General features: G+C 41.8%; 1 protein-coding gene across 1 annotated transcript in view; it reads left to right on the top strand.

The window, feature by feature from the left end:
* Positions 1 to 9086: 9086 nt before the first annotated feature.
* Positions 9087 to 21578, top strand: part of nfia (nuclear factor I/A) — a gene marked incomplete at its 3' end in the record, with an annotated part of 118087 nt that continues 105595 nt past the window's right edge. The window contains exons 1-2 of the mRNA XM_080529410.1: positions 9087 to 9200; positions 14617 to 15145. Coding sequence (XP_080385536.1) covers positions 9174 to 9200; positions 14617 to 15145 — 556 coding nt within the window. The 5' untranslated portion in view covers positions 9087 to 9173. The remainder of the gene's footprint in view (positions 9201 to 14616; positions 15146 to 21578) is intronic.

Below are 21578 nucleotides of genomic sequence, written 5' to 3'. Positions count from 1 at the left end.
GTAGCCTATACTTAGAAAGATGATTAAATGCTCTTGTTGCACCTCACAGCCCATCCTGATGAACATTTTCACATTCATCGATCGGTTATGTTAACGGCTGCGTGTTTAAGGAGGTTATTACACTTGACTGCATGAATGTGAAAGGTCGTTTTCTCAGAGATGTCTTTATTTATTTATTTTATCTAAGAGCTGGCAATATGGACAGGCTCAACACGTTAACTTAATCCAATAAATCGAGAAAAACGTGAAACGATGTTTTAAAATCAGATATTCCTCACTTAATCCTATAGAACCCAACTGGGGGAGACAGTAAAGGCATCGCACCATCACCGTTAAGTATCTCTTATTGAGACATTTCGTGCAGGTTGCTTAACGTCTCAAAAAATATAAAATAAAATCAGCGATATTCCCAAAGGGTTTGTTTTTTTGCAAACTCACGCTTAAACCTGTCTACACAAACTTATGGTGGAGATAGTTGACTTTATGTATGTAGGCTGAATTCGGGTAATCTGGGACATTGAGAAATGTGGGACACCTCAACTCCAGCCTGTTTATGTCCTGTAACCTAACTAACTAAAGCTACGTTACTTATTTCAGTCACATGACATCCATGTTTTGTTAGAACAGAAAATAAACACAAAAGTGTTCAAAGTGTCCCACATTACTCAATGTCCCAGATTACCCGAATTCACCATATTGAAGATGTCACAGAAGTCACACCAATAATTGTCTGCTGACACGATTGGTGAAGAAAATCTAAAAAAATTTTTTTTTGCAAAATGTATGTTACCATAGCCTTAACATCTCGAGTTGTAGATAGCTACAGTATATATATATATATTTTTTACATTATTATCGGCTTCATAATCGTGTGATAAATCCCGTGGACGATTATGCAGATCTTGCAGTTATACCTCGCAAAATGTTATAATAACCTTCATCTGGAAGTTGTATCGTGGTATACTTTACCAACAGGTTTGACCAAGTCTCATCGCATATAGTCGACATAAAAAAGTCCTACTTTTATGTTTTCCCACAAGAATGGATATAGGCTCCATGTGGCTTATTATGAATAACGTAACGTGTTCATTGTTTCATTAACGATAAGGAGAATTGCGCTGCACTTAGGCTACTAAATGGTCGACTATAATAGACTATACCCTTTATAAATGCTCTAATGTTCACTCTACACTCGCAGTGATCTGCAGATTGCACTTCTCATACTTCGCGTTCTCACAGTGAAAGTTATAAACGCGTGCATGTGTCCAGCATGGCACTTCTGTCTCTGCAACCTGCCTTCCAACACCAGTTTGGCGAGGTGTTCACTATCGAGTGGATTTTGTCACAAGAACAATCCTGAAATAGGCTATGACATGATAGGATATGCTTATGGTCTTCTAAACTTGCTTTACGTTGCCCTCGTAGTCACTTCGTGACGTTAGAATTATAAGGTTCTATCTCCATTTTTGTCAAAATTGAGTTTTTTTTTTACATAATCTGATCCATTAGGTGTTTATTAATGCCTGTGTGGTGTTATTTTTAAAATGTTGACATTTTTGAGTTAGTAATTCATAAAATACAAAGGTTCCATCTCACAAAACATAATGGAATGTAAACACTTTGACGCTCAATATCTCTGAACTGCCCTAAACGGAGATAGAACCTTATCATTCTAAACGGAGATAGAACCTTATCATTCTAAACGGAGATAGAACCTTATCATTCTAAACGGAGATAGAACCTTAACATTCTAAGCTCACGACTTTCAGAGTGTGACGCATAGGTTCCAGGTTCTTGGTGTTCCAACTCACCCTTAAAGTTTCGACATCCACAGATGGCCCTTTACTTTGTCAACATATGAACAACCAGCATACATATTCAAGGATTTGATATTTAGTGTTGCTGTCTATATGCTTTTCTGCAACTGCCGCATCCCTTTTGCTACTTCGTAGGCATAATAGTGTCTTGGGCAGTACAGCCCTGGCACGGTTGCTGTGGCTTTAAGCATTTGTTTGTGCAGAACTTGGCAGAATTTTTTCTTTCTTTCTTTCTGTTGCGCCTCTCTCGCAGGCAGCACTGTTTAAAAGGGGGTATTTGCAGAGGCATGACAGGGTAAAACACTCAGGCTATAACACATACATAGTGGGTGCTGGTTCTCTCTTCAAATAAAAGTGGAAATATATCGTATTTGCAATGTTTGAACTTCACCCTGCTGCTGATCCAATATGGATGATATGGGGATTTAATGTATGTATATTGGTAAGGTTACGTCGAATGCTTATGGCCTAAAAATGCGTATTGGCCTATTAGGGCAACCCTCCTTGAAATCCGGTTTGTGCGCTTTCCCAAACCATGTCCATCCAGTTGTGCGTAAAATTCGAATTTGATTGCAGACAAATTGATTTAGGCATACCTTTATCATGCAGATCGACATGGATATATTGAACAATATGAACATGAGAACTCGTTTGAATGAATGTCGAACTGTCCACAGAATGTGTAGCATTGCCCTTGTTGTATCAACACACTATTCCATTCCAAAGGATGATTAATAGCCTGTATAGCCTAATTCACTTAATCAGGTATATTACACCAAACATATTCACTTCGATTGAACGTTATGACAGATGGCCTATGAAAGATAAGATAGTAAGTTAGTAGTCAGAGGTCACACTCCCAGGTATGACATTCCCTGGCAAATAGCGACGCTTATAGGAAAAGTGAGGCATTCAGTAGAGACCATTACATTTTCTGAAACCTTCGGTGGCAAACCTGTAAGATGATGTATTAGTGCGCAAAGATTGTGAGCTCAGAATTAACAATTCTATATATGACAAGAGAACACATTAAAGCAAATTATGACTCCGCGTATCCTCATTAATCACGGACAACGTTGTTTTATTTGCGATGTTTATTGTAGGCCGACACATAAACATACTCCACATTAATTGATTCTGGCCACCGATCTCTGAAAACCCGTGTAAGACTAGGCCTACATCTTCCCACAAGCAATCAGTGTATGTATTGACTGGGTCAAAAAAAAAGTGCTTGGTAAAGCATACGCCAACATCTCTATTTACATAAAAGCTTTTTTTCATTAACCTTTATAGTGTGCACACCATGACTCTTCTTACCAGGAACTTGGGAAACAAAGCAGAAAGTAATATTGAGTAAAAGCTATGCTCCTTGGCTTGCCATAACAGTGACGAAATAGTAGGGGGGCTATTTGCGTACTATAGTTTTAATGTAGGCCTACACATGGATTTGTTTTTAGTTTGACCACTTAATTAACTAACTGAATTCGTTATGGGCACTTGAGTGGAACAGTTCAATATGGCATTAACACAAAATGGACACAAAAGTCCAAACGTAGCCTATAGGTCCGCAAATGCATCTAATCACAATCCCTGAGGGTTGAACGTAATGCATGTGTCATGTGAATTAGCATATATATATATATATATATATATATATATATATATATATATATATATATATATATATATATTCATTGTAGGTTATATTTTTTAACTGTCATACCTAATTCGATGACAGAGCCAGGCGTCGCTAAAGCCCCGCATGCATGCTCCATGCAACGCTATACAGTTCGTGACGTTAGAATGATAAGGTTCTATCTCCGTTTAGGGCAGTTCAGAGATATTGAGCGTCAAAGTTTTTACATGCCATTATGTTCTGTAAGATGGAACCTTTGTATTTTATGAATTACTAACTCAAAAATGTCAACATTTAAAAAAATAACACCACACAGGCATTAATAAACACCTAACGGATCATATTATGTAAAAAAACTCAATTTTGACAAAAATGGAGATAGAACCTTATAATTCTAACGTCACGAGTTGAGGTGCGTTCATCACGTCCCTCAAGCCACAACAAGCTTTTTGACATTATACGTCAGCCACGGTGGGAACCACCGCCCACCCTTTCAGAGGAATGCTCTTCAATAGTATGTATGACCTCAACGAGGGACATTCGTTGGAGCTGGGTGGAATACTGCTATCAACCCATAACACCACAATGTCGTGAATAAATTCGGTTTATTGTCCTATGAAAGCAGAAACACCCAAGCTCTTCTCGCCATGCTCACCGTAAACATTTCAAATGTAGCCTACTAAATGTTAAAACCATAATCAGTTCAGTAAACAGTACTGCACTCACACAAAATATCCAGCAGTCAACCGCAAGGGCAATGCAACACAGCACAAATGACAGCTGACAACAATACAGTCTTTCAGATAAGCTGCTTAACACCACTGCTACCTCATATACACATAGAATACCGTGTAGCTTACACTGACACACAGCCTAAAAGGAAACGGCATAGATCTTATGATAGTATTAAGGCTTTATAATTCAATATGACTCCCATGTAGGCTACACCTATGCATGGTTAACCTTTAGTCGATTTCTCCGTAAGCAGTAGCCTAGAAATCCGCTGCAGCGATATATATCTATTTCTGTCCACCGCCCATAAAGATGCGGTGTACAATTATCAAAGTATAACATTGCTCAGATCAGATGTCCAGCGTTGCAACAATGTTTAGGTGCTAAAGCAGCAATGGTGCAGCTCTTCTGAATACGCGCAGCGGCATTCCCCCCTCTCTCTCTCTGTCCAGGTCGCGCCGTGGTAGACGTATAGAGGCGTTGAGTGCAGTAATGCAGTAATGCAGTAATGCAGCAATATCTATAAGGTGGAAGAAATGTAGGTTTTCCATGCATGCAGGAGAAGAACGCAGACTGGGGGTCTGGCTGCAACGCAACGCAACTCCGGCTCCGGCTGGCCAGTCGGCTATGTGACTGCGCGAGGGGAGGAGATGGCAGGAGAGAGAAAGTGGCGTTCCGTTGCCGTGTCCCGTGTCCTGCGCGGTTACTATGCAAATTGCAGCGATTGCGGAAATAAACAAGGGGGGGGACTCGCTGAATCGATTGCAACTTCTGCACAAAGTCTAACAAACCAAGCCGAGACAGCCAGAGTGTGTGTCGCGAGCCGGTCGGCTCTGCCAAGCTTGGACCGCAGTCAAATATCAAAGGAGCTAGTGAAGAAAGAAAGGCTCACTGCCATTTTTTTTCTTTTTGCGGGATTAATACAACAAGAACAACAATTTTCCCCAGTGCTTTACTTTAATTTCTTCCGGTGTATAAAAAAAATACACAACGGCAGCAAGTTATAATACTTTTTTTTCTTCCTATTATTAAAACATAGACGACAACAAAAGGTGGCTGAAAATGAAGCACTTCGTCTCAACATTCTAAAGTTTCTCACGTACACTTTACAATGGTACGTGACAAATATGCCTCTTAAAATCTATGTATACCGTATAACCCTGAGAAGTTATAGACATGTGCATAAGAGTGATTTGTGTACACATGGTTGGTACGTAAGATGTCTGTCTTTTGCTTTACCACGGGGGTTTGATGACAGTATCAATCTGATCCATGTTACCAGCCGGGCAGGGCAAGCTTGCCAGTGCTGATAATGCGGATATGCATATCGCCAAAGAAGCTTGGCACGAGAACAAACAGTTACAGCCTGCATTTCAAGTGTTAAAGTCTGATATGTGAACATTTTAGTGATCACATAGACGAGAGAAGCTTACATTGCTCCGTTATCTAGTAACTAGTTCTTCTGCATGGTAAACGAGCGATTGCAGTGAAACGCATTCTCGAGAGCTCTTTAGTGACGTGATTTCTGTCCAATGAAATAGAGGCTGGCTTCAAATCCCCGCGTTTCATCCAATCGGAGGACAGAGCTCTCGCATCGCACTGACGATGTGGGATGTGAGGAGGTTGGCCAAATACTGATAGCAAGTTAGCCTATCACCAGAGTTGCTTTGCGGCGCAGCATGAAAAAATAACACTAGACATCTCCTGAACTTATTTGATGGTATCTGTCTGTCCGAACACACGAGGCCTAGTCAAACGTCTATTCAGTTGCACAATGGTGTGTAACTTGCCAGTGTTCCGATACAGTGTTTAAAAACGATAATGCCTATTTTTATTAAAATAGCCTACTTTTAAACAAAGATGAACAACACATGTATATATATATATATATATGTATATATATATATATATATAATGTTTCAACACAACAGCTACTTAGGAAATGACTATAGGCTAGGCCGGTGGAGTGTTTTCAGGAATGCAATATCGGATTCACAGTGGCTAAAATGTTGCATTTATTTTGCAGTCGCGATTCCATTTGATCTGTTTGTGAACATGGGCATTTAGCCTACTTAGTCTGTGATAAAGCAAGTCTCTGGTAACAGACTAAACAGGTAACAGAGTTACATCTCGATGTCTCTGTGCAGGTGTGTGTGCTGAGTGGAGATGCAGCAGAGAGAGAGAGAGAGAGAGAGAGAGAGAGAGAGAGAGAGAGAGAGAGAGAGAGAGAGAGAGAGAGAGAGAGAGAGAGAGAGAGAGAGAGAGAGAGTCCGTACTGCCGCTTCCCTTGCCGTGTTCTAGAGGGCGCACAATGTACATTACTGTGGTCAAAAGTTGTTCACTGATAATAACAAATACGAGAAACCTGCAGAATCAGTTGACCAACTGTGTGTGACTCACATTTTTTTTTACTAATATGATATTTAAAATATGAAAAAAAAATCCTTTTTGCACTTAACACCATAGGACAATTCGCTGTATAATTTTTTGGGGTTTGTTTTTACTGTACTTAACTTTGAAAAAAAAACATCTAAAGCAATGCATTCAACTTAAACTTAAGTCTATTACAGCGTGCGAAGTAGGCCTATAGCCCACGAGTATGTGTTTGACACTGACAAAATGTCCATTGTTACAGTGAATATTAACCCTTACCGTGTCAGTAGGCAGGTGAAGCACACAACAGTCTATGCCTGCGTTTGCTTTTCCCACTCATGCTATAATTATATCAGGAGAATACTGACATATTGCGAAATGTTGTTACCTTTGTAGTCCTATATCCACGTTATTGTTTGTCTGACTCGCCTCAAATTCCCTAACTGTTGTTTATGGTATTGGAGCTTTTTGTCCATGTGCAATTTAATTAGGCTGCAATTGATCACTCAGATGTTGTTGATAGTTTGAAGCACATTGAAAATGTCTGTCAATACGTGACAAAGAATCAATGGCGTTGAACGATGCTTTGGTAGTGGATGATATTGGAGGCTTCCTGAGGTTAAGGGGGGCATTCTGCTCCTGCTTACATAATGCCATGTACGAGTCCGGTGAATGATTGGTGATCTTGTCTCTCGTTTGGCCCTCATTTAGCTATATTATATAATTGTGAGTGTCTGTGTGTGGGGGGATACTTAGTGCGGTTACATAAAGTTAAATGTAGCTTACCTTATTGAAATGATACTGCGCCCCCCCTATACTGCTCTCGAAAGTGTGGAATATTGAAGAAATAGACATTTCAGCATGTCATACAGGCCTAGACGTTAACTGACTTCTATCTAACGGTCAGCTATAGCAGCTAATCATGATGTGACAATGATAGTACGAGGCTATTAATGAATGACATCCATAAGTATATACTAACAATTGAAACACTAGCCTATCAATAACAATAATGATAACCTGTGTTGGTAATAGTGTGTTAAGATTTGAAAGCATGAAACCTACCAAGTTCGATGAATTTAAAAGTTTAGAATGTGTTCTAAAGGGGCGGTATATCCCCTATCGAGTAATGTATGGTGCTCCCCCGAGCTCTCTCTCTCTCCTCCCAGCATATAGCCTATGTCAGACACTCTCATTTGCGTAAAACACCATAAAGTCAAGAACATTTATTTTTCAGTGTTGGTGTTACAGCGTTACGTAACGTGAGCCCTTTACTTGATTGGAAGGGTATAGGCTTTGCGTTGTAAAAGCACTAATTAAAACAAATATATATATATATAGATATATAGCTTATATATAATTTCGTGTCGGGACAAATGGGCTTAAGAAGTATAATTTGAAGATTGAAAATATAATATTTAGCCTATACTTCACGATGTCCCGTCGGTATCAATGCTTTTCTATAAGCGTGGATACTTTGGAGCGATGCTGAGTGGAGAGCTGAAGAGTTGAACACAGAAGTGAACTGTAGCTGTGTGGAAGTCGGTGCGGACGGTCGTGGCTCCTCTCCGCTAACGTCCAGGACACAGACGCAAAACACGGATTCACTTTTATCGTCTCCTGTTTTGAGATCAATTGGAAAAACGGAAACCAGCTGTCGGCTTTAAGCAACAAGCAAATTGTTCAGGGATATCACTAAGCTACCTTCATTATCTACCACCGCACCCCTCCTCCTCGTTCTTAAAATCCGACAGACTCATTTTCGGAGTTCGGCAGTTCGCTATACGGTGAAGCCGCGCCACCACATGCCTTCAATGCTCTCGCTCGCTCGCAAGCATCGTCTCTCCTCGATAAAGCGCACTAGTCTATTATGAGAGATGATCTCTTATAATCGCGGTCCAGAATAACGGAAAGTCTGTCAATCTGATCATTTTATGTAATGCAATTAAGTAGCAGATTACAAAGATTTTTGCACACCGTCCGATTCCTTGTTTTTTTTCCTCCTCTCTCTCTCCGGTGATTTTTTAACCTCCGCTAGAGTCGGACTGTCTTGCCTCGGGACTTTTTCTTTTACTGTTGAATATGAGAATATGCCTCTGGGTGAAAGTTATGAGTTCTCCGGCGGCGAAGGGACTCGTACTGCTGTACGGCTTTAACTGTACTGTACAGTAGATGTGTGCGCCGGAGAGTGGAAGGCAGTGTAACTCGAGGCGGGGTTAAAGTTCAGCTCTATGGAGCGGTGAAGCGTTGGTTGCAGTTCGCAGAGTTGGAAATGTGAAAGCAAGAAGCGGGCTTTATTTTTCCCTCTCTCTCTCTCCCTTCTCTCTGTCTCTCCTTTTTTTTCTTTTTTTTTTTCTTCTTTTCACACACACACGGACACACAGCCATCACGCATACACGTCGGGCACACACGGACACACACCCACACACACATACACATACACACACTCACACATAAGCTACACACATCATCACACACATAAACACGCAGACTTGTGGTTACAGTAACCAAACACACACACACACACACACACACACACACACACACACACACACACACACACACACACACACGCACATACACTTTCCAATTCCAAGATTAGATACAACCAGATATGTATTCTCCGCTATGCCTAACGCAGGTAAGTGAACTTCATGTGCGATTAACCATTTTTTTGTTGCAGTATTTCTTTCTCTATTGCCGGGTGCGGGGACAGGGCGATTGTGGGCTAACGTTGCTTAAGACAAGTAACTTTCTGTGCTGTAGCCTAGGCACTCCTGGTATGTCAGAGCCAACTGCACTGTTAACTAGCACATGGCGGATGGCGCAGGCTACCTTCTATATTATGTACACACTTAGGCTATATAAGCGTGTCCATTTGGATTGTCATTTCAGACATTGTTTAACTAGGAATACTTTTTTTCTTCTTCAGCGTTGCAGAAAATAATAATAAGCGATGTGCATGTTGATACCGAGGGCGCCTTATAGGCTACCACATTTGCTATAAATTAATGCACGCAATGTTTTTAATATGAGCTACGTCTAACGGTCTGCTCAACATCCTCGCATGTTGTCACTTTGTATCGATTAGGCTACTGTCTCTAACCCGACTGATTTTAAGAGCCATGCGTGCATGCGTTGTCTAAATCGTGTCCTCAAAGTTTGAAATGAGACTCATTGTTGTTATCATTGGGTGTTATGTTGTCCTTCGCTACAACAATATTTTTTTAAATGAATGTAACATGTTGTTGCGTTTTATTATTGCATTGTCTTTAACCCCTCGACTGCATCGAGTCGCCGACATACTTTGGCGTTGAACTTTGCCGTGAGCCATGTGCAGGGGGGAAAACACCAGCTAAGACATTAGGCTGCACATTTCAGACAGGCTAAAGCTGCACAATTCTTATGGATGTCGCTTTTAATATTCCTGTACTTTGGTTTTAAGTGACACTCGTGCATTTATGCATTTGCATATGAACTTCGATTACATTTTGAATTAGGCAGTTATAGCCCACAGCTACGTGCTCTACTTTTTTGTAAGACTTCAATTATTATTATTGCCCGAAAAGATGATTGTTTGCCGGCCTAAAGAAAAGTTAGTCGAGATGGGTTATGGGCAGTTGGGAATTTAATAATTGATTAGTTGACTATTGTTTGTGTTTGAAGCATAGTTGGATTTGTTTTATGTAGGCTACAATATGTACATTTTCTATTTGCCAATGCAGTATGATCCAGTTGTAGTCTGCCATAGAGAACATCTACACGGCAAAATGAGAAAATGAGATATTTAGAGATATTTAGAGGGAAAGTTTGAGCCGCGTGTTGTGAAGGAACAGAAAAAGGTCTATATTCCAGACATAGTGTACAGTCGAGAGGTTAGGTGAGGTGACAGACCCGAAAACCTCAATAAAACAAACATAGAAAAACGAACTGCTTGTAGCTATATAATTGGTCTGTTAAGCTAAAGCCTATGTTATAACAATATCGATTTATATATTTAATTTTCCCAGCAAGACTTTCTCATAGGCTACCACATTTGTTGGGCAAAAGGTCAACATAAAATTAGATAGATTATTTTTTTTATCTGGACGTCTTTTTTCTGCCTTAGGTGCATTATGGTTAGTACAATAGGAGCCAGTCTAGACTTTTTGGATAGAGCCCCTCCATATACCTCCGATGTATATATATATATGCTGGCCTATAGTCACAAGTCAGTTGAATTTTACTATCAGCAGAATTTAAGTTTTAAAAGCTATCCCAAAAGAATGCTGTGTTTTCTCCATGTGTTTGTATCTATTTTCCTATTATCATCGTTTTGGACGATTGTATTTGATCAGTCCCTATACCACATTGTTGATATTCCATACAAATGATATATAGTTCACTGGGTATACCAATATTATCTTTATTGTTCTATTTTAAGTTGCAAGACCTTTCCAAGTGTATTTGTACTTCTAACACCAAGGACAGTTGATGATTTCTGAATATTTATACACAGTCATGTAAAGACTATAAACTTGAAGAGGCAATGCCAAAGCAGGCCTATGCAAAAGAGAGGGTTGAATCACACCATTATCTAGGGATGGATACTTTGGGAAGGAATATTTTGTTATTACAGTATGTCACACGCAACATATTTATTAATCCCAGTTGCACTTGGAAATGCATTTTTATTACTTTTTATTTATTATTTATTATTTATACCAAAATACAATTTAAATACTATAGAATCGACACCAACACTGCATAAGAAGATTCTGCACTGATACACTGATTTAATTAGGTTTATGTAGTCAACTTTGAATGATATATTATAAAAAAATATTGTTAGATAATGAGTGTGTTTCGTATATCCCTAATTAGAGATGGGGGAGTAAATGGTTTAGTGATTCAGGCCTTCATTGTGTCCTATCTAGGATCACTCCACAATCAATGGCTTTTGATACATATTAGCTTTTGCATATATCTGGTATGCATTTCATCTCCCTAAGTCCTATATTACTTCCATAATGATTTAATTTATTGATTCTCAATTGAAAAAATATTTTTTGCTTACTAGCAGATATTTTAGATGAATTAGGTCCTTCCTAGAAATATACAATATAAATAATGACAGATGAGTGAATTGTGCATGATACGATTGCCATTTGACAGCTTTTGTCTTCGCGTCCCATGCCTCTGATGCACAAGTTGCTGTCTAATCCTGGAGAGATTGTTGTGTCTTATACAGGAGAGAAACCCTTCAGCCCATTACTGGGGTTAGAGAAGCACTAACTGTGAGTTTGAAATAGCATGTGTGTCTGAGTCCACTGCAACTCAGTAAGAGCAGGAATATTTGCCTTTTTGTAATTGCTCCTACACGATTAGCAACGGCTAACCGTCAGCTCTGTTTGAGTCCGTTGACTTTCATGGGGCACACTGCATAAGGAGGAGAAAGTAAGCTCGGTCGACACACTTCATAATTGCCTCTGTGTTGTGGTGTGGGTAGTAGCATGGGTGTCAATAGAAGGGGATTACCATCATCGGTATTCTAAATTACAGCTATTCATGAGTTGTTGTTGTTATAGGCCTGTTATTTAGAGCCGTTCCATCTGTCACCAAGGTGTACTGGAGGCTGGAAATTAAACTCGCTTAACATTTTCTGGAGACACAGAGCAGTGAGTAAGGTCAAGGAACAACTGCAACTGCCTGGAAATTGATAAAAAAAAATATTTGCATGTATGTATTCAACAACAGCAACTATTTATTTCTTCAGTTAATGTAGACTTTGTCAAAACACTCAACTGATTTGAAGAATACACCTCATATGGTAGAGATGTATATATATTGAAATGTGGCCCTTACATGTAATGGACAAGACACCATTCGAGTGCCTGTATTTCTATTATGAAGAGCAGGAAAATGCAAAGGTAGATGAGACTGGTATTGTTAAAAATGCCCGTAGTCAGAGAAACCCTATACTACAGTATATACAGAAACCACAAATAACAATGCATATTATCATCCGTTGAGGAGTGATATTTCACAGCATATTGGCTGAAGTTACTTTGAGTGTCGCTGAAGGCGGTTTGGAGAACTCATCCACTGGATTTTATCCAAGCATAAACAATACCATTTTCATGGCTTTGAGACACAAGGAAGTCTTGTTGAAAAAAACAATAATCAGAAAATAAAATTGGTGATGTCATTATATTTTGTAGATATTTAATTCAGCTACATTCTAGATTATTCTCCATGTGTGCATGCGTGCACACTTGTGTACGTGCGTGTTAGGCCTAGTTCATGTTTAAATATCCACATACTATCTAAGTCGGTGGAATTTTACACGCATCAAGATGTGTATAACCGTCTTTGATATATGAATCGTTCGGTACATTTTAGCATAGCTGGGGTGGTAAGATTCTCCTGAGGTGGAGCCAAGGGCCTCGTGCCTCTCCAAACGGGCCTCGGATCAAAAATATGTCTCTTAGCACTCAGCGGCTCAATCAGGCCTCCACTGCCAACCTCTTTTAAGTTTGTTTGTGAATTGCGTGCGCGTTGGAGTGATGTTTGTCAATACTCACTTAGTTTCATTATTTAATGCTAAAGGGAAAACCTATATTATCTGCTCTGTGTCCTTTTGTACCATTAAGTTACACTGCACACTGAGTTCTTTGAATGATCTTTTTTTTTTGGCATGCACCTACAAAACCCACCTAAATCTGAGTATTACACTCGTATAAAGCATTGTTAAGACTACAGCATATAGGATGTGTGTTTTTGTTCAAATGGTGGAATTATGTGGATTATATGGACTATACTTCTTTTACTCTGTAAATCTTTTACTATGTGAGGAATGCTTTTAGTATATATAAGAGACTTTTACTGCTGTATAGATATGCCAGATGATGGACATTCATCCCATCTGTACCTCAGCTTTGGGTCTGTTTTATGCATTAAATGCATCGGATCTTTCAAAATATGCCTATAATTAAAAAGGTTTGATAGTTTTACAATCATGAATAAATTCACCAATTCTTAACTGTAGTAGTCAGTAATCTATTGCCACGTTTAGCTTTGTTTCTCAGAAATATGATATATGAATATGTTTCCGAAGTTATTCCTCTGGTTGAATGTGCTGCTTGATGTGGTGCTAGAACGTTCCATGGTTTGGTTTAGCCTGGCTAGTGAGAGCAGACTGTGAGAGGGATCACAACCCAGGGAAATGGAGAGTCTGGGACTATCATAGTGGCAGGTGTAACAAACCCAAATTGGGACTGATCCACAGCATGTCATCTCTCCACATTCTTGCCCCCATAGCACTGCAGCTCTCTCTCGCTGGTAACCCCCCCACCCCCCCTCTCACACACACACACACACACACACACACACACACACACACACACACACACACACACACACATAATATAGCAGTCTTGGGGAGCAGTTTCTCAGTGCTACTGTAGAAATGTGCCTATACATACATGCGTGTGTGTCTTTGCGTGCATGTGCGCACGTATGTACAGTATATTTGCTTGGAGAACAGTTAAAAATAGACTTTCAGCTTTCCCGCTCTGTTGTTGCTTTTTCCCTGTCCTGGCAGACCCCCACAGACCCACATTCTTGCCAGAGAGCCAAGACGCGGCCTAGACAGGCCTTATTTCACACTGCTCCGTACGGCAGAGAAACACCACTGTGTTAGCTGGCTCTGTTCTGAAATGAAGTAACGGGCCGAAATGTGGCGACTAAAAACTGCCAATGCAGAGAGTAGAACGCATTGGATGTTGACAGGAAAATATTTGTAAGATTCAGGAGTAATTGTATTCTGTCGTGTAGTATTGCAGGCTATGTGCATTTTGTGTAGTCCTTGATTGCTTTCTTAATATTTTAAGTGAATATAAAATGACGAAAAATTACATTTCACAATGTTAATTATGATAATGTGTTCTTTGAGCAATGATGCATTCTTTTGTGTTTTTTAGTCAACGGATTATACCCTGTACACACTGTGGTTGACTATGAACGTGTATGTCACCGACATTCATTGTTTTTCCTCCTTGTGTTCCTTTCTGCCACAGGATGAATTCCATCCTTTCATCGAAGCATTGCTGCCCCACGTGCGAGCGTTTGCCTACACATGGTTCAACTTGCAGGCCCGCAAGAGAAAGTACTTCAAGAAGCACGAGAAGCGCATGTCTAAGGAAGAGGAGCGCGCGGTGAAGGACGAGCTGCTCGGCGAGAAGCCTGAGGTCAAGCAGAAGTGGGCGTCACGCCTCCTAGCCAAGCTCCGTAAGGACATCCGGCCTGAGTTCCGGGAGGATTTTGTGCTCTCCGTCACCGGGAAGAAGGCCCCTTGCTGTGTGCTCTCCAACCCCGACCAGAAGGGCAAGATGAGGCGAATCGACTGCCTCCGCCAGGCAGACAAGGTCTGGAGGTTAGACCTGGTCATGGTGATTTTATTCAAAGGTATTCCCCTCGAAAGTACTGACGGAGAGAGGCTGGTTAAGTCCCCACAGTGCTCGAACCCAGGGCTGTGTGTGCAGCCCCATCACATTGGAGTTTCAGTAAAGGAGCTTGACCTCTACTTGGCCTACTTCGTGCACGCAGGTAAGTCCTTTTTTATTGGTCAACGCCTCTCTAAAGTTGCAGAAATGTTGAACTCATCATGGTATCGTGAAATTGAACCTGTGATAATGTTACTCGTTTAATCTGACACAAAAACACTTGGATGGGGCTCAAGGGTCAAAATGACCTTATCAGTGAGTCCAGGCCAATGCACTGGGTGTAGTTGACACCAAGAAATCTATTTTTTTAAGGAAAACACTCACCAAGTCCGCATCAACCGAGTTCAGACAAGTTCTCTGCACCTATGCGAAAAGTGATTTATTTTCATTGAAGGACGTCAATTCACCTTGCCCCTGACCAAACCAGCCAGCAACGTTGCTCAGCCTTTTCCCTTTTTTGTATGCAGACGCAAATGTTATCTGTAGCAGACACCCATAATTTCATCAGTGGTCAATAAAGCCGCAGTCTGGGAAAAGCAGGACAACTCTGCCAAATTCCTCGCACTGGCTGGCCTCTCCCCGTTTAAGACGGGCCAGACTTTCGGGGGGGAAGTTGGCACACCGTAAGACGACCTAGTCAGTTGCCTCAAAAACACAATTATCTCCATCGTGATTGCTCAGCACGTTTTCTATTTCTGACAAATTCAACATGGATGGCTTTTTAGATGTTTTTTTTTTATTTTTTTTGCGGGGGTGTAATTATTTCTGTGTGCAATAGAAGAGAGGAGTAACAGACACTGTTTGTGGTGGGTGATGAAACACTCCTGAATACATTAATACCCATCGACTATTTCGCTGAATTTAAAAACTTGAACAAAATGGTTTTTGATCAGTCTTCCATTAACCATTGATTTATTGCAAGGCCTTAATGAAAAAGTACATAATTTGCTTTATTTTTTCGAGAACCCCCCCCCCCCCCACACACACACAGTTCAGTTAAGACACTGTACCATGTACACTTACACACATTCTAAAGTGTGGAAAATCTTTAAACATACATTCATTAGATTTTGTGCTTGTCTAACTCACTCTTAAGTGTCTAAGGTCTAATGCCAATAGCCGATGAAGGGACTGGTAATGAAGGGACTGGTAATGAAGGGACTGGTAATGAAGGGACTGGTAATGAAGGGACTGGTGGTAATTTGCAAAAGGCAGCAGGGGATCCTTCCTGCACTGACAGAAACACAAACACTCACTTTCACTCGCAAGCTCTGGAAAGATCTGTTTCACCAGGCCAACGAGCACCTTAATTACAATCATTTTGTCTCCCTAACAAATGGTTTCACTAAAGCCTATGTGAGCCTACGTGCTAGGCAGAATACTCCCCTTTTACTGTCATCTACTGCGACTTGCCTCTCGCATTAATTTCAAAGCTTTGTTCATCTGTTCATACTGTGTGCTTGTTATGACAGCATCTAAACAGAGAAATACCCCAAACATATTTAGATTTTTTTTAGACAAATATTTCTAATGATTGAAATACAGGGTTGAGGTTACTTTGTGAGAAACATGCAGTACTATTTGTCAGGGCTGTTGAAAGGGGACCCAGGAGATTTTAACTTGGCTTGGCACAAACACAATAATCCCTTGAAAGGTTTTTGTCTCAGTAAGTGAGCAAGGCACCCTGACCAGACCAAGGCACCTGAGCCTTTGCAGTTGCTTCTTGCAGAACCACTCAAACCTCAAATATAATCTGTAGCACACACATTTAAAACATTTTCGCCCCCCCGTTGTTTTCTGTACTTACTCTAGTTTCGGACAAAATCTCAGGCCTATTGTCGCTAAAATGTTATCCCCACCACCACCCTCCCGAGCCCCAGAATTTTCACGTTCTGCAAGCCTATTCATGAATAGCTCTCGCAAGCATTCTGATGACTGAAGTTAATTTTCTCTTTTTTACTCATCTCAACTGTGAATGAGGTGTCAGCGAGAAAACAAGAGGGTGAGGAAAGAAATGGAGTACCCACAGAGCACGGAGGTCTGCCTATCTGCCTATCGTAGAGTTAGAAGTCTGCAGTTTACCCTCTCACTCTCACTCTCTCTCTCTTTCTCTCTCTCTCTCTCTCTCTCTCTCTCTCTCTCTCTCTCTCTCTCTCTCTCTCTCTCTCTCTCTCTTGTCGCCTCGTCCTACGGCATCAGGTTTCTTCCTGTGCCTTATTTAAAGCAGCGGAGCATTTCTAGAGCTCTGTTGATTAAAAGCCATCTTAAGGGAGGCTGACCTCATGCGCAGATGCCGAAGGTGGGGTTTTCCAGGGCAGCCAAAGTCGGTAATTAAATTTGTCCCCCACTGTAGCCTGGTCAAGGGGTGGTAGAAGGGGACCTAGTCTGTGTCCCCTCTCCCCATGCAAACTATTTATCAACATTATCTACTGGATTTTTTATTGTCAGAGTATTGCAGTTGTCAAACCGCTCCGCAAGGTCCGCCACAACTTTGAGCAGAGTTTTGTGTCGTTAAAATGCTCGCAGACCAGAGTTGGTTTTACGCTTTATATTTTTCTCACACAATTATCAACATTTCTCTGGCCTGTCGATTTATTTGGTGGTTTGTTGGATTGTAAAATCTCATACGATCTCATAAATTTGAAATAGCGAGGTTTTGTACATGTTTTGTGGGGATGTGTTGGGGGATATCAGTCTAGAACCAGGCTTTCCCCTGCGTTGTTGCCACCCCATCACAAGCTCGCATGTGCCATGTGCCATCTTTAGGAACAATGGTGTCAAAGGGCAGCCCCCACCCACCTACCCCCCCTTTGACTTGGGAGCAGGCAGCGTGGACAAGGCTAATTTACGACCTCAACTCCCTGCCCGGCAATGGGTGTCTCTATCACAGGAACACTCAACACGTGGGAAAGGTCATGACTTAAGATGTTAGGGTCTTGACCCCTATCTTCTAAGCTTTTGACCCCTTAGATAAACATCCCCCCTCATTAGCAGTCAGTCGAGCGGAGGGAGTGCTTTGGCTTTGGAAGCCTCTTTGACCTCTTGTTAAAACAGGCCACTTTCACTGGGGCGAGTGGGGCTAGTTATAAATTAGTTGAGATTAGCCATTGACACAAGCAACCGTTTGAGCTGTTTATTTAATGAAGCTGAACATTGCGAATGAAAATGGCAAAGTCAGCTGGTTGTTGTGTCACATTTATTCTAGATATACATGTATTTGGGTTTCTGAAGCAATGTTTTTTAAATTGTTGGTTGGTCAACCTTCGCAGTAGTGGTTTAACAAAGTCGTACAATTATGTTCCTTTTAAGATAACATTTATTTTACTTCAGCTAAAAGCCTCTTGGCACCAAAACTTTACAATTGCACAAGAAACAGAGTCACATACTATGTACTGCTATTAAACATTGTACATTGTATGTGGCAAGACCGATTTCTGTCTCAAGACTAGAAACCAACTGGGGCGTATGTCCCCCTCAATGTTAGAAAGAGGGCGATTAAGAAACTATACATACATTTGCCGCCTACATTTCTAATCAGAATTTATGTAATTTATTTATGCTTTATAGTCCTCGTCAAATTTAGAATCAAACCTACCCCCGTGGAAACCATGCAGTCCTGTCATATTTCATTCCCAGTTCCAAGTAGACTGGGTCGTATCGGAAACCTGTCTGCTGGGCTGACTGGTCTAATAATTCAAATGGGATGGTCACTCTTGGTAAAGACTTCAGGGTCTTTGATGCACACCTTGATTGCCAAATCAAGATAATGGGCACTTAAGGAATCCAATCACCCAATGTGTTTTCCCCTTCTAATGGAGAGGCAGGGAGTCTGGATGAGGTAGGGAGCGTTTGAAAATGTTGTGGTGGACGGCAGACGGTGAGGGCCTCACACAGTGGACTAGCGTCTGTATGATCGTAATCACCCTCAGGACCTGATAAGCACTCCACCAGACTGGCGAGAGAGAGAGAGAGAGACGGGGTAGGAGAGGAGGACGGACAGACAGACAGACAAGGCGTTTGTGGTCCTGTGACTAAAGGGCAAGACACTGGGTGAGCTTCTGTGGTGTGTCAGTTATTTTAGATCAATGGCTGAAAAAATGACCCCAAGAACACGGGGCAACCAGTGACACAAAACCGCACGAAATGATTGTCGATCTCTCATAGCGCACCTTTTCTGAAGTTGAGAAAGCAGCCTAGTTGGTCAGTGTGGAGGAATGTGGTCCCTAACGTAAATGAACATAAGCTCACCCTCCGGTGTTTTTAAGCTACCTTTTTTACCTCACTTTGTGTGTTTTCGCTGTTCGCAATCGCAGCAGTACAATTGAAGGATATCACTGGTTGGAAGAGATAACATGCCACTGAGTGTGTCCGAGGTGAACATTTCCAGGGCTGCTTAGGGGTTAGATATTTATGTAGTTACCATATGACCCCGTCGGTAGAGAAGAACAAACAAGTTTGTGTGTGTCGAATGTTTGTAAAAGACCTCTGATCTACTTATCCCTGAGCTCTTAAAGAGATTTGGGCTGCGGGTCTCTAAACTTGTTAGCTTTGACGATACATCCTCGAGGCGCTGTAACTTTTAGGTTCTGATAAAAAGTAAAGACTCAATCCATTCCGGTTTTACTACCGGGGTGCAGTGGGCGTTTACATGGATAGATTTGGGCTAAATCTCCTCAGGTTGAGTCAAGAACAGTGCCTTCTTCCGTGTAACACAAAAGCACGCACGTACACACACGCACACACACACACACACTCACACGCACGCACGCACGCACGCACACTAGTTTGCTGACAGCTAGACTGTCAGCCGCGGACTGTAAACTGAGGTGGGAAGAGAGGGGAAGAGTCACAAGCCGTTCCTTTGTAACGGGGCGAACACAAAGATGGCGGTTTTGTTGTGTCGCCCAGGGGGTTTCGCTGAGAGTAACAGAATCTGCCAATATCTCCATGCCGACTGTTGGCTCGTCTCAAGTTACAGCCGTTTTACATTTCCCTTCCCTTCCAGAGGCTGAGAAATAACAATAATTTCGAGCTATTGAAGGCGATTGTGGGATTAACCACAGCCTTTGTTGTGGTTACAGCAGTACACATTGTGGGTTGGGACCTCCCCCCACCCCCCCCTCCCCCCACCCCCACCCACTCAGCCCTGTTTTGGGGCCCCCCCCCCCGACTGCCAGAGAAATGACTACAACAATGACTATGTCACCACACTCGCTTTCATAAGTACGTTAGCACACGCGCACACACACCCACACACACCCACACACCCGCACACACACCCACACACCCACACACCCACTCACACACACACACACACACGCACACACACGTGCACGCACACACACACACACACACACACCCACACACCCACACACCCACTCACACACACACACACACACACACACACACGCACACACACGTGCACGCACACACACACACACACACACACACACAGTACCATTCATTGCAATTGAGGTCGAGGCTCATTCATAAAAATGCCTCATTGTCAAGTGTTTGATATCAAGGCGTAAATAGCACATTTCTGCGGCTGCTGCCATGTTGATGACCGACTAGAGAAAATCCCCAAGCTGGCACACCGCCCCCAGTGCCACAGGACCAACCCGCCTGGGACCAGATGATCTGTCACCACGCACTGTCTTTTTAATATCACTGGATATGACCTTCTGTTGAACCATTTGTTCCGTGGTTTCTATTGGATTAAGCAAAGCAGATCAAGGTGCTCAGTTGGGGAAACATTGTAAGATTTTCTGTCTAAACAATAGTGTATTCCCTCTGTGGGTAAATATCATCTCATGAACCTGATTGCACAGCAAATTCAGGTAATCCGTTTAAAGTGCATTGTCAACGCTGCGCTCTCTCCCGGAATCCTTAAAATGTACAGATGTGGAACACATTCTCTGGTTCCAGACGAGGGTTTTAGGCATCAGCGATCCCCAAAACAAACAAAACAAATGTAAACATGTCCCCGTTTTGAGAACACCTCCTATTTCTTTGCCTTTGTCAGTTTTCTTTGTCTCGTTCCTTTCTGTCGGAACAAAATGCTTTCTTGTCGAAACGCTAGCTGGCACATTTCAAAGCGGGCGTTTACACAGTTTTTCCATTACGTTAATACCTCCCCATAGATGAGGCATACATTAGATTAGTGCCATGCTAATGTACTGTGTAGATTCTAGATTCAGAATGTAGATTGTTGAGAACACCAAGCCAGGTTTGAAGGGTGTTGCCCGGTATACGTAGCACCTAGCGAGCGGTGGTCTAGCATGCGGGGTTAAAGTGGGCACCTAGTACACTCCCTGAACACTTTATTAGGAACACCTGTCCACCTTCTCATTCATTCAGGCGGTGTAACGGTGTGGGGAATGTTTTCTTGGCACACTTTGGGCCCGTTAATACCAATCAATCATCGCTTGAATACCACAGCCTGTTTGAGTATCGTTGCTGACCATCTGCATCGATCCCTTCATGACCACAACGTACCCGTCTCCTAAGGGCTACTTCTTCCAGCGTGATAATAA

The sequence above is a fragment of the Nansenia antarctica genome, assembly GCF_963989245.1.
Source record: "Nansenia antarctica genome assembly, chromosome: 1".
Taxonomy (NCBI): domain Eukaryota; kingdom Metazoa; phylum Chordata; class Actinopteri; order Argentiniformes; family Microstomatidae; genus Nansenia; species Nansenia antarctica.
The sequence above is the reverse complement of the archived record's forward strand: the minus strand, read 5'-3'. Positions and strand labels throughout refer to the sequence as shown.